The sequence below is a fragment of the Dendropsophus ebraccatus genome, chromosome 8 (assembly GCF_027789765.1).
Source record: "Dendropsophus ebraccatus isolate aDenEbr1 chromosome 8, aDenEbr1.pat, whole genome shotgun sequence".
Lineage (NCBI taxonomy): Eukaryota > Metazoa > Chordata > Amphibia > Anura > Hylidae > Dendropsophus > Dendropsophus ebraccatus.
This window is the reverse complement of record NC_091461.1, coordinates 73,139,058-73,156,107: the sequence shown is the minus strand read 5'-3', so window position 1 is coordinate 73,156,107 and position 17,050 is coordinate 73,139,058. Positions and strand designations below refer to the sequence as shown.

Below are 17,050 nucleotides of genomic sequence, written 5' to 3'. Positions count from 1 at the left end.
CATGAAAGAAAAAAAGAGGTAGGCATGTCAGAGACACAACTGCAATCGATCAGGAGAATGAACTAAATGCAGCATGTCCTGTCCTGGTTCTGTGTAACCTTGATAATTTTATAAGGGCCAAAAGCCCAGATCACATCCAGTAAACCTACCACTAAGTAAAACGTAACTTTTAATAACTTTCAAATAGAAATAATAAGTATAAAGTTGTGCTCATTAAAATCACAGCGCTTCCATAACCTTCTACAGTGAATCAACCTATATCTGTATAGTCATAGTAGCTGCAGACTACTGACTACCTCGTAGTATAATACTATCTAACTGGGCTATGAAAGCAATGAATTTAAAATCAACCGCACAGCCCCTCAACTAGTTTCACCCACACATGGGCTTCATCAGGAGAAGGGCTTATGATAAGCATAAGCCCTCCTCCTGATGAAGCCCATGTGTGGGTGAAACTAGTTGAGGGGCTGTGCGGTTGATTTTAAATTCATTGCTTTCATAGCCCAGTTAGATAGTATTATACTACGAGGTAGTCAGTAGTCTGCAGCTACTATGACTATACAGATATAGGTTGATTCACTGTAGAAGGTTATGGAAGCGCTGTGATTTTAATGAGCACAACTTTATACTTATTATTTCTATTTGAAAGTTATTAAAAGTTACGTTTTACTTAGTGGTAGGTTTACTGGATGTGATCTGGGCTTTTGGCCCTTATAAAATTGTTTTGGTATTTGAACCATCCAGATTACCTACCTTTAGGGCACTTTATTTTTGGTTTGTTTGGTGTAACCTTGATGGCACAATATGTAAATCTACCGACTAGGTCGGAAAATGACACAGAGGAGGTTGTAAACTTTTCCTGATTAGTTGTGGTCTGAACACTCAGACCCCAACCAAGTAAAACTTTTGACATGTCTCTCTGACATGTCCAGTTTTTTATGATAGTGACCACTTAAAGGGGGTTTGCCATGGAAAAACACTCGCCCTCTTGCCATAGGATAGTGCCTGTGGATAGGGGACAAATATTTTTAAATAAGCTAACCCCTTTAAGGCACAATTGCTTATACCTGGTATTAATACTAAAGTTAACATCTTTAAGAAACTTACTTTGATAGGGGACATAGGCCCATGTCTAAAGTGGTTCTGGTTAGAAAAATAGGTTGTAAGAGAAACCTCTATGTCTCACTTGACATATCTTAATTCAAAGACATGAAAGTGCATAATAATACTAACAATAACTCTAACAGTAGTCCACAAAAAAAGAAAATAAAAACAATGACACCATAGCCTTGTTAGGGATGTAGTACTTTTCTACTTCAATATCCAAAGGGTTATGTGGTTAATGCCTGTTACCATATACCTTTTGTAGGAGGATGTAACAGGGGGTGAGGGTTTAAGCACTTTTTGACTGGTATAAGTGGGTTGTCTTGGACTTTGGTCGGCCCCAAACCTCACGGAATAACCTCTGCCAGGCACTGCATTTGTTTGAGTAGAGCTGCCATTCATGGTTGAAGACCTAGTAGGTTGCCACACCTTATAGGTGGCACTTTGTGGCACTGATGTGTCTGTAGGTCTGGGTGATAGAAATTATAGTGTGCATTCAGCACGTTCCATAAATGAAAGTCAGCATATACATTGGCATATCCTACTGCTAGGAGTAGTTGTATAACCATGTCCTGTTGTATACAGATGACAATAGGACCCTAACTCATCTTACTGCATTGACAAGAGATCTAGGTCTTTGTAACACAGGTTAGTATAAACTATATAAATAGTATGGATAATGTATTACATTTAAGCTGTGTAGAATATGAATTCTAAAGACCTTTGTGCCTTCTGATTTGAGATACCATTATTTTGTAGATATAATTCTTGCAACAATTGTGGACTGTATGATGTCTATATTGTTAAACTGAGTAAAAAGAAGCTGAAAACACAACTGCAGAAGTTACCTTGCATCGGGAGATTTAGGAGCATTTTCCTTGCCGCTGTGGAAGAAGAGGATATGGTGAACGTGCTTTAAGATAGATGGTGTTGTATATGGTATTACCTGTTCAATACAGGTGTCCCAACACAATAAGATATAGGACATACCTTAAACCATGACTCACTCAGTCCACCAGGGTAATAGGGTTAAAGCTTTATATATTAGACTATGATTGTAGATATATTTTAGTCTATGTTCTCATACAAGAAATTTCAAGTGGGGGTTCTTACAAATGGAGGGTGTCCCACACAAGAAACCCTACCGTAGTTATCACAGAGTTCATGTAAACAAAAATTCACAGATAGTATCAATATGAGGGAGGGGGAGAGGAGAATAGTGCCCCCCTATTTAATAGATGAACTCCTCCTCTTTTCCTGCCTCTTGGAGTTCCTAGCCCTGAGAGGTGCTGGTCCCCAACAACAGGGACTGTCCCTTCTTACCACTAAGTGAGGAAAAAGAACAGGACAACCTACCGTACAACCAAAAGACAGCAGCAGAAACCTTTGTTTATCTTTGTTGGGGCAGTATATGAGAGTATCGTGCAGAATACAAGGTATGGAATAGTGTGGTAGATGACATGCAGCCTGCTAATTCCAGAGTGAAAACACTGCAGTCTGTAAATACATCTATCTAAGTAGATCACTGCAGGTAAACTCTAAAAAAATAAAGGTAGAAACCTAAACCCCCTGTGGAAGGAAAGAGTCCTGGTAAGCTTGACATGGTAAGTCATGGATTTCAAAGCGTCTGGTGAAGCTGAAGTGGAAAGATGGATCACAAGGTGGAAAACAGAAAAGTGAAAACAATAATATACCAAGAACCTTCAAAAATCATGCAATACAAGTTAAAGATCATTCTCAAAGCAAGTAAGTGAGAAGCGTGTGGAATAAAGCAGGATGTTCAGAATGGTTCAGCAGTCCAGGTAATGTAACAGTAGCAGGGTCAGGCTCCTAGCAGCAATAGGCCTTTTGTTTGGTTTACATTTATTATGCCCCAAATCATAATAATTTTGAATAGATAACTCTTCACCTATACATAATGTGTGGGAAACATTCTCTCAGGTAGCAGGGGACTGACAAATGTTAGGAAAAGGTAATAAGGCTAGAAACACACATGCAGTTTTTGATGCTGTTTAAGGTTCAGTTTTTGATGCATTTTTTTTAAACAAACAAACAAACAGATCCAACAGGATGCAGTATTGTATTGTAAGGCTACGTTCACACAGAGCAAAAGGAGCGGATTACGCAAGGAAATATTTCCGCCTGAAATCAACTGACGCTGAATTCCGAGCAGAATGTATGCAGAATCCCTGCGTATTCTGCTAGGAAAGTGTTCAGCTCGTAATCAGCTCATGACAAATTCAGCGCGGAATACTCGAGGAATCCGCGCTGAATCCGCATGCATTCAGCGCTGAAATTCAGCGAGTATTTGGTGAGTAAACTAGACTATACCAGAACATATACCATATACTAGAATCCTCCTCTCCCCCCTTTTCCCCATTTCCGCGCTGATTCAGCGAGTAATTTCCGCTTGTATTACGCTTGTATTCCGCGCTGAATACGCGCGTATTCCGCGCTGAAACAGAAAATCAGAGCCCCATTGGTTTGTATAGGCTTCCGCTAGGGGAAGAATGAACATGTTCATTCTTCTGGCGGAAAGCGGATTAGTTCAGTGCGGAAATTCCACTGTGTGAACTGCAGAGCAGAATTTCCATTCAACACAATGGAAATTAGCTCTGCACCTATTTTAACGGCTGAAATTTCAGCGCTGATTCAGCGCAGAAATTCAGCTGCTTTTGCTCAGTGGGAACGAGCCCTAAGTGTTTTCTTTATATTTCCCATTCAGTTCTGACTGTGGCTTAAAATCACGCATCAGTAGGGAAACCCAAAACTGCCACAAAGACTATGCATGATTCCAGCCTTATAGAAAACATAAATGTAACTGGTTAATACTTCTATAACAAGTAATATTAGTAGTCACTATGCCTGAACACATTGTAGCCTTGCTATTATATGGTATATATGCAAATTTGTTAGTTTTTTTTTAATAATAAATTTTAAATAATGATGAATAAAACTATTGTTATGATTATATTTTATTCCTTACATATAAGCAGCATATTTATTGCACACATTTCTGCAACTGAAAATCAGTTCCATACATGTGAATGACATACTGTATCTGCATCACCTGCATCAATTTTTCTCAGTTTAAATGAAAGGGAAATTTTTGCAACAAGCCTGCCATGTGTGAAAATATATTTGGATGTTAGCCTAGGTTCACACACAGTTAAATAAATGCAAAATATGGCCATTATATTTAATAGTAGAAAATGGCAGACCTAGTCAACTATATAGGCATATGTCTAAAGCATACGCCTACCAGATGTGAGCCTAGTCTTAATATTTACAAACTGTCTCCTTATTGCCAGCCTAACATTATTATTTGAGTAAAAATTAACAAACATTAGAAAGTTTTATAAAGCCAATATACCTTGTCTTACTTTATATATTTCAGCATAATTATCTTATTTGTTCAGGTCCTACCTCTGGGATCATCATTTATTGGTTTAAAAGGGATTCCATGACTAGAAAAGAGTCAAACCCAACCACTCTACATTTTGTACAATTTGAAGAGTGGTGGCGCTCTGCAGGGACGTCACTCCGGTGATCATCACTGCAGAGTGTCAATGAATAGCCGTTATAAGGGGCAAGCTGAACGAGGCAGATTGGAGCACTGGCTGTGGTAGTCCCCCAATGCACCATACAACCTCATTAACATATCCAAGAAAAACAATGTTCAAAAAAATGACGATGAGGATCGAGGTAAGAAAATTAGGTTAATCCTCAGCATCCCTTGCACTATAGGGACATATCAGCAGGTTAGATCCCGTTAATGTAACATCATTTATTAGTAATTGTGGCTGTGGCTTTAAATACAGTAATTTGACTAGTTAAAATTTAGATTGCCAAATGATACATTTTAGATATTGATAATTTTTAGGTATCAAACAGAAATGAAAATTTAGGGGTACTCCAGAAACTTTAGTTTTTTTTGTTTGGTTGTTTGGTTATTACATTACTTTAATATTATTTTTTAATATAATTTTATTAAAATAAATAATAAATAAATATATGCTCTTTACTTTACAAAGTGGCAGCAGTCTGCTGCCCCTCTGCTGCCACAAACATTCATGTCACCCAGCAGTTTCCAAAGCTCTAATCTGATTAAGCACTGTCGCACAGCGTTATACAGAGCAGGGTCCCATTGCCCCCCCTCCCATGTACTGTATATACTTATTGGGATATACAGTAGTCAAGGGGAGGCTGCCCATTACCAAAGCACAGCATAGCAGCTTCTCCAAAGCAAACCGTGATTACTATGGCCCATATCTACATTTAGGAAATCCAATATTAAAAATTAACACACATTCTAATTTTATGATGATTGTAGAAGGGAGTTTATTCTAATTTGAAATAACAGGCACATCTTTTTATGATTTTTAATTGTAGCAAGACAAGAAGTTATGAAAACATAAAAGAACATACAGAAGTAGAACTTCAGTCACATGCATAATGTAATGTATGAATCTGATATTCAGGGACATGAGCCGTTCTCTCTTCTCAGCCACAAAAAACGAACAGCCCACGCTACAGGCCTTTGACGACAAATCTCTTTGAAGTTGCTGACGTGTTCTATTAGCATAACCTAGTTACTCTTTTTTGCCTTTTGGATTCTCCTGGATTCACACAAATGTTACTAAATTTAACAAAACATGAGGTTATATGACTTTTTGAAAAAACTGATGAATTATGTCATACCTAGAGCAGGGTCTGAGGGAATCATGTATGACCCAAGTATCCTAGGATCGTCATGCATTACCCTACCTCTGCAGAATATAAAACACAGTATATTTTTTTTCTGGAGTGCTCCTCACTTGATAATCATTCTGCTCTCTTTTTGTTCATATTACAATATCATTTGTTTTGAAGAAAGCTAAATAATTCTGTTTTAGCAAATGGCCCAGTGGATAAAATATCATTTTATACAAAGTATACAAGTGCTACATCGAGGAAAGAGATTGATATATTTTGGGAATATTAATTTGTGATTAGATACACATGTATGTATAGGCTACAAAAGATAAGCAAATAGACAGTCTTAAAGCATTACTGTCATTTTGAAAACTTTTGACATGTCACACAGACATCAAACGTTTTGACTGGCCAGGGTCTGGGTGTTAGGACCCCCAGTGACTGCAAGATAGAGGCTGGAAAAGTGCTGGGTAGAATACTTCACTCCCTGGTTTACCGTTATCCCCATCTTGTTGCATAAGATCGACTCCATTGTATGTTCTAATGATCGGTTGTGGTCTAAACACTCAGATCCTGACCAATCACAACTGACAGTAATGTTTTAAATATGGCCATGCAATTTGTTCCATTTCAGGCAGACTAAACACAGGAAATCATTACTCTAGTCTATGCATGACCATAATAGAACAATTTAAATGCATGTAGAATAAGGTTGTCTAAAAATGCTGCTTTTTTGTTATAGTCAATTACTACACTGGAAACAAATCCCTTTTAGGCACATTACTTGGTATACGGTTTGTGTTAACACAAGCAAAGGTTATAAGGAACTGCAGCTGATACCCAAAACATCTCAAGCCATATCTCCATGCCTTAGGTCAAATCTTAGAAGGTGATCAAAATCTGCCATGAACAGTCCTACTAGTCTACAATTTCATTTACAATGCATACGTTTGTTGTTTGATGCATGCAGTTGACACTTGCTGCATTCAATAACGTGCACTGCACAGTCCTACCATTTCATTGCCTGCTGATGTAGTAAGTATGAACAGAACTGAGGGATGGTGAGCGGGAATGAGGAGAAGGTATAGGATGTTAGTGAAATTAAACAAGCGCAGGCCACAGCAGAAAATGGTACTTCCCTATACCATAAGCAATCGAGCAAATTTACCTTGAAGGCCGACATTTTTGTTTTGTTTTAGATTAAGACTGGCAGCCCAATGGAAGCATCTTCACGGATGCACAAGCTTGCAGCTTATTGGTTCAGTTTGGGATTGCAGGAAGGATAGGTTGCCCACGTGCTACATTTTATCTACTGAAGCTGGGTATAAATGTTCTCATGAAACAGAGTTTCTACCTTTTACTACATACTGTAACTGATCGCCTGATGGATGGAACAAAAATTCTGGACATCAAAGAAATCCTGAGTTTCGAATGTTATGAAAATGAGGGCTCTTTCAGTAGCACTGGAAAGGCTTGCCTCACAAAAACTCAAAGGGGTACTCTGGACAAACATTAAAAACCAGGAAGGGCAAGAGGTAGTGGAAACATAACAACCAAGCTATACTTACCTGTCCCTGTTACGTTCACTCGCTGGTCTCCTGTATCTCTTAGTCCTGTGATGTCACAGCCCCACTCAGAAATGCCTGCTTAGCCAATCAGTGACTAGATGGGACACCTATGAAGTTACTAATTGGCTGAATAGGTAGTTCTTGCGGTGTCATGATGACACAGGAACAGGGAGATACAGGAGAACAGCTAGTGACCGTAAGCAGCGGTGCTGTGCGTGGGGGCACTGGGATGGGTAAGTATCACCTTAATTTTAATGTTTCCACCACCCCTGCCCTCCCTGCTACTTGAATTTCGCCCAGAGTACCCCTTTAATTCTTACATGATATATAAGGGTTTCCCAACCATGAAGCTGGTCTTTAGCTTTTAAAAATGCTTGACATGGGGCAGTAAACATACTCAACATGTCTGCAAAATGGAACACTTCTCTAGTCTAACATTCACAGTCTAACCATGATTCATGATAAGGAGTTGAGAAGAAAATGGTTCCCAGGATTCTTTTGTGGAAAACCAGTTAGGAATCACTAAAGTAACTACTATGTGAGTTCATATCACAGCATGTATGCAATGTCTTTCTTTTAGTTTTGGTAGAAAAGGTTTAATGAATATTTTACCCCAGTACTATACTGTTACACTGGCTACAATCCGGAAACGGATCACTTGCTACAATCCGGAAACGGATCACTGATATTACAGTACACATCACATGAATTCATGTGATGTGTTCATATAATAGTTGAACTACAACTGGTCTTCTTTAAGACTCAAAAACTCAAAAGTGGAATATATATATATATATATATATATATGCTAAATTAAGATATGGTTCCCTTAAAGGATGTATTAGTCCATAAGTTGTAGATCCACATCTTCATTTACAACAGTACCTTTATAAAAAAGATTATCCACTGTGACACAGGTGAGTTGACGTTCATATACTTTGTAGATGATGGCTATAGCTTGTGTTGCCGCTGTTTCATGACCTACCATAGTTCGAGGGAACCCTGTTTAAAGTCCTATTAAGTCAAGAGGGAGGGGAGTGGAAAGATACCTTTGGTATCAGTCATGCTGCCTGCATAACTGTAATGAACACTGTTGATTGACAGTGCTATAGGTCTTCTGACTGGACACTAGCGCTGTCAATTATACATTAGAGGCTGGGCCAAGAAACATCTCAATGCAGAGAGTTCAGAACAAGGAAGGGGGAGCACCCACCTCATTGACAATTGAGGCAGTGGTGGTTGGGACAAAGGACTATGTTTATCACCAAAGGTATCATTCTACTTTCCACTGCCTATGGGACTGTCAGCATGAATCTGTCGGCACGTGTGTTAAAAATTGCTCACAGATTTGCTTTAATAAAGTTAAAATGAGACCAAATTATGGCTAACTGAGTCCAACTGAATCCAAGTCTATCCTTTATACTCCATTTATAATCTATTATTTACTTTGTATTCAGTAATTGCAATTAAACAAGTTGTGTGAACACAACTTAAAAGCACTCTTGGTAAAGGCCTAATAAAGCAGATGCCGAATAGTCTATAATCCATGTGGACACTGAGGAGACTCTTAAAGCGAATGTACCATCAGGTACAGACTGCTTTTTATTTACCTCAATCGATCGGTGTTGGGATGCCAGTGGTGGAGTCCTTTTTTTGATATGCTGGCTGGTTCCCACACAAGGTGCCAGCCTTTTCCTGAGCACCGGCCCAACCCCTCTGTGATGTGGTTCCATTGATTCTAATGGAGGCGCGTCATAGAGGGGAGGGGGGTTTCATCACATTGGGGGGGTGGAGGGCCTGCCCCCGTCCTCTGGGGCTTGCCAGTGCTTTGGAAAAGACTACCGCAGAGCGACTTCAGGTTTCTGCAGTACAGCTCCAATCGAAGTGAACGGCAGCTGTATTGCAGTCACCCAACACCACTACTAGACAATTTATGGAACTAAGGTTTTCATCTCTGTACACTATTTATTTCTGGCGCTGCAGCTGTGCAGAACAGGCCACCAATGGGTTTTCCCTGGAAAACATCTATGGGCTCTGTTCATACACATTATTTCCGTCAGTCTTTTTTTCAAGCAAAATTAAGAGTGTAACTGAAAGATTTGCAGAGTTTCTGTGTTTTCAACTCACTCCTGGTTTTGGTTGAAAGAAGACTGTCCAAAAGGCTGGCAGAAATACTATTATGTGTAAACATAGCCTTAACATTTTATTATTGTTGTCAACCTACGTATTAACTCAAACAACAATGATATCCTTTTTTTTTTATTTTTTATTTATTTGTTTATGTTTCACAACACAAGCACATGATGTGGCTCTATTAATACAGAATATTGTAAGCAAAAGCAATACAAGAAAGTTAATGTGTAATTCAAACATTAAAGCAAACCAACATCAACACCAATAGAAGAATATCTTAATTTACATCACCATCTTGACTACCTATAATGAAATACCAAAGAAAACCTCAACAAATCAGCCATCTAGAAGTAGTGCTAATGAAAAAATATTTAATATACTGCCATATATTTTTAACAGAAACCTTCCTAATGTTAAGTGATAGGTTGATCCTGACATAACACAACTATGCTTCTCATGTATCTATTTATTGGGTTTCAATCTTTATGGAGAAATACCAGGTATTACCCAGGGTACAGACTGAAGAACATGCCCTGGGGAAGCACGATAAATGACAAATGCCTGATCATTTCTAAACTTCTCCTCTCCTTATGCTTAATAAATAAGAACTGACCTAGAAGATATTATTATTCTTAACAAATGGTCAGAATATCATCACTAAAGCACAAAACCATGTCAATTATACACACACTGTACAAATTTCAAAGCTTAGATGACTTACTGAAAACATATATATCATTGCAGGGCTTTAAACTGTACAGATATTGCCAGCATCCACCACATAGAGCATATGGTTGTACGTAATAAACTGCACTACTGAATATCACTCTGCTATAAGCAATCTCAATGGCCAGTGGTAATATCGTTATATGTCACCATAGGTCTACATTTACATATCAGAAGCTGTCATTCAGCAACAATGCAGAACTACTATTGGCCTATCTCCACTCTAAATTCATTCCTTTATATCACTAGCAGTGCTAGTCAAAGCACTTAAGCTATTTATGCTGCATATGTTCATGGCATCTCCCTTCCATGGTCTATAGTCAAGCAGCCAATCCATCAAGCCAGTGTCCATTATTCACCTGCATAGCAGGCATGTACCTCGCTCAATCCTACAGCAACATCTTCAATTCTATATTCTAAATGACCAACCCATACAGTGATCACACAAATCCTGATAAATGTTAGTTTACAGCTTTTTTTTATTTATAGGAAATGAAATACAAGAGCTAGTTTATTTTTTTTTTTATCTGATTTCAAACAGCATATTCAATGCAAACTCCAAGCAAATATCTACTAATATTACAATATCATCAAGAGAGGTGTGGTAATATTTGGCAAAGACAGGCACTATAACAACAAGCCCTTGTGTTTTTTTATTTATATATTTATATTTTTATGTATATGGTGTGCAATGGTAGTTTACGCTCATCGCCTTTCAATAGATATTGTGTTACACGTGGGCATTTAGCTTTTAACATTAAGGATTTGTGCCGAAAGGCCATGATGCCAGGTGCGCAATTTGGCAAAGCGTGGGCTGTTACGTTCCGTTTCAAACTTTTCCCTGTGGCATGGAAAAACAGAGAGAGAGAAAAAAAGAGAAAGAGAGAAAGGAGGAATAAAGGGGTTAGGGACAGTGACCTTCACTTCCCTGCCTACAAGCATGGCAATTTATTTGGATTTTTACTACGCCAATATGGCCCTGTATAAACCAATGAATATTTGCTTCTTTGTATTCTGTGAACATTTTCTAACCAGTTTTTAAAGGAGAGAGCGGATGAAATGGGAATCTTGGAAATTGAATTCCAACTGGAGTATACAATGGCACCAACTAAGCTATCTCCAAAGCCAAAAAAAGGACATGGAAATGCACATGTTTGGCACTAAGCATATAGGGATTTTCTACTTCTTGCCAAAGACCTTAAAACAGGAATATCCTTGTACGTATAAATGTGCTCATTACTACAATAGGCACCACTATGCCCAGTAGCTGAGCTCTGATTGGGCATTGTGCTGACACCTAAATTTGAAGAGAACCCGCCTTGATAACAATAGGCGAGTACATAGGTGCCCACAACTATTTTGTTCTCCATTGTTCACAATTTTTTTTCCTTAAGATTGTTTTCAATCCAGCATTAAATGTACTTTGCAAAATGTTCTTTTTTTACGTTTTTGTTACAGAAAGCCCAATTCCCTTGTCAAGCATATGTTCTATGAAAGATTGCTTACATCATTTTCTTGCCATTTAGTTTATGAATTTTCTGCAAACTTTCTTATATTTGAAAACATTCTTGATATAACCAATACTATCCAAATAAATTGCTCACTTAATGCCACAACATCATATATAGATGAATTTGCTAAAATATATATGTTGTAAGAAGAAATGGTCACCACCTTTTTGACTCTAGCCAATTGAAAAGCCAATAGCAGATTAACCTTACTGTTAAATCTGGTTTACGTCTGTGTATATTAATTTCTGCTCAAGAGCTTTAGGCATTTTGTTATCTATTAGGATGGCCACATGGTGCTGCTGCTAGTTGCCTACCTTGCTCTTCTCAGAGCATCCTCATCAGGGTCTTGCACTGCAAGAGAAGGAAAAGTAAAGGGATATTAAGTATATAGAAGAATATACTCTATACAATTATATATACAAATATCTATAGTAAATGCTCACATATGATATTTTTAGTATGTGCTTTGTTTTTCCTGCATAGCAGCTACCATGGTAAAAAAAATTTGAATGTAGACCAGGTAGACCTAGTCTCCTCATTTTGCATTCAGAAAACAGATTACCAATAAAAATAAATATCAGTGTAAAGCTTTGTTCTCACACGGTCTTTTTTGGCCACTCGATGTGTTTTTTAGGACGGCTGTGTTTTTGAGGCCAATTAACGGCCGTTGTTTGCATAATAATGCCCATTATTATAAAGTAACAGGCATTTGGCCTTTTATTATTATTTGGCATTAAAATGATAGCCGTCCTAAAAACTGGCCGGCGAGTGGCCAAAAAAAAAGATGGTGTAGGAAGATAGCCAAAAGGTCCATAACCTTGAAAGAGGAAATACTCAATAAAGAATTGCATGTTAAATTACAGGATGAAACCATAATAATGAAAATCTACTCACTGTATTCTGTTCCTGTCAACTGTGCGAGGACACGGAATGACTTGGACTGCAGGTTGGCAGCACGACGTGCCCCATCATCAATTTCAGGATCAGTTTTGACCTTATTTTTAAGTACAGCCTGATATACTGGAGAAGCAATGTCTACATGAGGATCTTTAACTGGGAGGTTACTGTAACGCAGAAAGAAGGGAGTTGAAGATTTGCTACAAGTAATTTATGTATCCATTTTATGCGGAAGTATAACTGCTAAAGGTGAATGACTACAAACATCCTTTATAATGATACATTTCCACCTTTTCATGGTTGTAAATTTATAGTCTTTCCAGCGCTGAAGGTTATAGGCAAGTCTTGCATTTAGAAAAAATGGCAAAATAAATGTATTTTGAAAATTTTCCAGAAGTTGAAGAATTGAAGGGGTTTTCTACCTACAATGCTGCATACTTCCAGTGCATCACACCGGTTTGAGACATTGTCCCTCATCCAATCAATGGCGGGACATGGCTGCAGCTACTGTTTAGCTTACAGGCAATGTATGGGCATGCTTGGTCACTACTATTATTGTCCTTTGGCTTTGGAACTGTTAATAAAGAAGGATTTCCTATTACAAATTAGGGGTTACGCTAAATGTTTACCACTATTTAGTATTCAGTGTAAACAATGTAATTTCTAATTCTAAATGGACTTAAATTTTTCAGTGTACACAGAACAGCACTCTGGGATCGGGGGCATTTTAAAAATAAATAATGATAATAACATTGTATGCAATTCAGAACAGAATGTTCCCATAGATGCTGAAGAGTCCACTACAAATACTTTTCTACTGCCAAGATGTAAATGCAAGAGCTTGCCTAAAAATTCATGTTCACTTTCCAATACCTTTATATGTAATGACCAGTTTAAGACATTTATTTAGACCAGGTTTACATAGGTGCATAACTTGTGGGACTATGAACTGTTCTAAATATCCCTCCATTACTGCTAAAAACACATGGTACAATCCATCAATGAAGCACTCCCCTCCCCTTTATTTTTATTCACTGGCTGTGTAGAAATACACTTACTTACACATACTTACTCACCCGGGTTTATTGCTGCCTCCAGGCACCACATAGCTTCTGGTTTAGATGTCTTTCTGTTCCCGCTAAGGGATCAAGTAACCGTCTCTTATACCAAGAGTATTTGAACTGACCGGAAGTCTCTGTCTTCTTCTTCTATGTAACTAGGAGAAGATCTCTTACATAGAATACAGTGACTTTAAGTTTGTTCAACTGCAGTGAGCATAGAAGATGCACGGTAATGCGATCCCTCAGTCAAAGGCACGGTAATGCGATCCCTCAGCAGGACCAGAAGTGCCTCAGAACCGGAAAACAACAAAGCATCAGGAGGCAGTGATCAACCCAGTTAAGTACCAGGCAGACGAAAAATAAAAAAGGGGGACTGCTTCTTTACATACAAACATGAGACTTTTTGGTGCAAAAAATATTATAGACTGTGGTCTTTCACTAATAGTTAAGAGGAAAATGGCGTATATCTAACAGGAAAAATACAGTGACAACAATATTGTGTGTGAACATGGCTTAAATGATGCAAACAAAGGCGGTATTAATAACAAAAAACTTTGCAACTAATATCCAGGGTTTAAAGGGAACCTGTCACCCCCCGTGCCGAGGTGACAGGTTCCCGACCCCATTAACGTGTGTCGAATATTGCAGCATAACACCATCTATTAATGCTGATATACCAGACACAGCCCATAAAACGAACTGGTACAAAATTCTGGATAGCCTCTTTATGAATGAGAAGTCTTTATGTGCAGCATTCAGCTCACTTAGTGTACCTGGAGTCTACACAAAAATATCACAGAGCAAGCATCCAAATTAAAAAATTTTTTTTAGCTTTTCTTTTCACGTAGTAGCCTTTGTTTGCATTGCCTTTATTACCTATAGAATATACATAAAATAATCATTTAAAGAAAAAAGCCAATGACACAACCCAACCTGTAACTATATCATGAGCTTGTTGATTTCCTTAGATCCTTTCCTGAAGATATAATTCAGGACAAACAGTATATAAAATATCACTTGATTTTACTTGATATAAAGATTGGATTGTGTCATTAACATAACAATAACAATAGTATGACATTGACTGTTGGTTCTTGGTATATATATTGCCTCAATCTGGAACAATGTGTACTTTACCCAGAGCAGGTTTGAATGAAAATCCTGGCACAAGCTTGTAAAATACATAAAAACGAAGTCAATCTTTAGTTACACTACACCAATTATAATGGCTGGATGACCGCTTATCATGGGGAGTATCGGGACTTCATTATGGAATGATGTAGTCTGTTAATTTTACATACCAGTTAGTTTAGAGCCTATATGGACTAATAATAAAACATTAACAATGCATAGGTATAGTATGGATCTGGACTGTCATATTTAGACTTGGTTGAACAGGCTTTGCTTGTATAAGTCGTAACTGGAAACCTAAGACGTTATGTTAAACTAGTGACAATAGGTGTGAGCTTGAGTTGGGAGCTGCCTACCTTGGCCAACTTAGTTGTATTCTTTTAATTAAACCTTTATAAAAAATGTAAATAGGCCCATGTGACCCTACAGTGATGCCTTCAGATGCCTCTACAGATGCCTTCAGACCATGCTGCCTACCCTGCTAGTTACTAACAGTGATGGTAAGAATTACATATGGATATGTATTGCTGGATATCTATTAAACCCAGCTAAACCATAAGGTACATCTTGTATGCTAAGCACTGTAGGTTTGAGGGAGGCTAGAAAAAGCACAGATGGTAGAAAGAACAGTACGTAGACATGTGACAGCCACATATAGACTGAAGCAAGCACATGGATGTTTCTTATAAACATTTCTAGAAGTGACTGAAGTCATATGATGATCAATGGGATCAGTAATAAGGAAAGTCAGCTGACCAGGGCAGATTCTGAAAAAGGTAGATAAGAAAACCCTCACACTCTGTAGTACGGAACGAGGATGTACTAACTGCAACTTACAATTTAACCTGTAAACAGTAGAGCTTATTGACATCTGTCTACAAAGCTAAGGGAGTAGAAAAAGCCTTCTGATTCTACAATGTAATATGATGTAAGAATAAGACACAAACTATTCATAAACTATGATGAAGCAAAGCCAGCATGCATCTTATTAAAGGGAATCTATCACAAGGATAGGCTCCATCTAATCAGTGCATGGGCTACAATGAAAGCCACTTAACATTTGCTAGTGTGCCAACAGGGAGTTGAAATGAAAGTTGAAATGTTTCTTAATGGATTTCCCAATTTTATGAAGTAGGTTACTCTCTAGGATATGCCATTACATTTTGGGTGGTGGAATTTTTGATATCAGGGACCCCCACAGATCCTAAGACTGAAGGGTGCAGATTTTGTGATGAGTACATTTCCAACTGCTCTTTGCAATGTGGTGCTCCTTGCCACTTGGCTGTAAAGGGACCATCTGGCCACATTCACTTGAATAGAGTTGTTCTGCACTTTACTGCAGAGCTACAAGGACAGGATGCAACTGTACAAAGTAAAAAAGGGGAGGGTACAGAGCTAGATTAGCCAATCATAAAGTGATGCCATATCCTAGAGAGTATGCCATCACATGGTCTTCTTTCCCTCTGGTTCTGTTGAGTCCAACATTGGCATAAGAGCATCTCACCCCTTTTAGTGGCAAAAGTACATTGTGTGACGATGGTTTACTGTATTGGAGTATTTGCCACTTTTCACGTCAGACCTAAAGTCAATAGTAGTTACATTTAAAGGGGCAGTCTACTTTCTTCATTGTAACAGAAAATGTAAAAGAATAATGACTTGCAAACGAGCTGTAAAAAGGTTAATTTAGCAGGAATACTTAGAATGACTTTTTAATATAAAAACATCCCTGTGGAATATCCACCTAAGAGGAAGAAACCTAGCCTTTGAAGGATTAAGTGAAAAAATGTCTACTTACAGCTCGGGCTTTTCAGGAGCACTGTGAGTGATACGACCAAACCCAACAGACCAGTGCATTGAGGTTTGGTAGCCATCATTATGTTGATGTGATGGGCACAACAGAGTGAAGTTAGTATGAGAAGTAAGTTAAAAAGGAAAGAATGGGTAAAAAGGAAAAAAAAGAAGAATATAGTCAGTAAAGGAAAACATAAGCATCATTAACATGTCAAATTTGCCTCAGAGAAGAAAACATGGTCTTAAGATTACAATGAAAAGGGTCCAACAAGCTGGAATGGCTATGATGTAGTGATAGTAAACCTAGAGCACATAGTGTAAGTTCATCAAGTCACTGACTTGACTGCATGTTTTAAAGGTCAATATGCATCACAAACTAGTGCAATCCACATGAAGCAATTGTTTTCTTAGAAGCGTTAAAGATTAATATTTA

At 38.0% G+C, this 17,050-nt stretch overlaps 1 protein-coding gene across 11 annotated transcripts in view; it reads right to left on the bottom strand.

Moving 5' to 3' along the window:
* Positions 1-17,050, bottom strand: part of LDB3 (LIM domain binding 3) — a 136,494-nt gene that overhangs the window by 48,034 nt on the left and 71,410 nt on the right. For 7 of the 11 annotated variants that reach the window (XM_069980645.1, XM_069980648.1, XM_069980650.1 and 4 more), the window contains exons 7-11: positions 16,622-16,642; positions 12,632-12,801; positions 12,052-12,088; positions 1,953-1,988; positions 1,361-1,573 (exon numbers count right to left, since the gene is read on the bottom strand). In XM_069980645.1, coding sequence (XP_069836746.1) covers positions 1,361-1,573; positions 1,953-1,988; positions 12,052-12,088; positions 12,632-12,801; positions 16,622-16,642 — 477 coding nt within the window. Of the gene's footprint in view, positions 1-1,360; positions 1,574-1,952; positions 1,989-9,650; positions 11,068-12,051; positions 12,089-12,631; positions 12,802-16,621; positions 16,643-17,050 lie in introns of those variants that run through there. The other 4 variants (XM_069980653.1, XM_069980654.1, XM_069980647.1 and 1 more) reach the window with 3 other exon arrangements.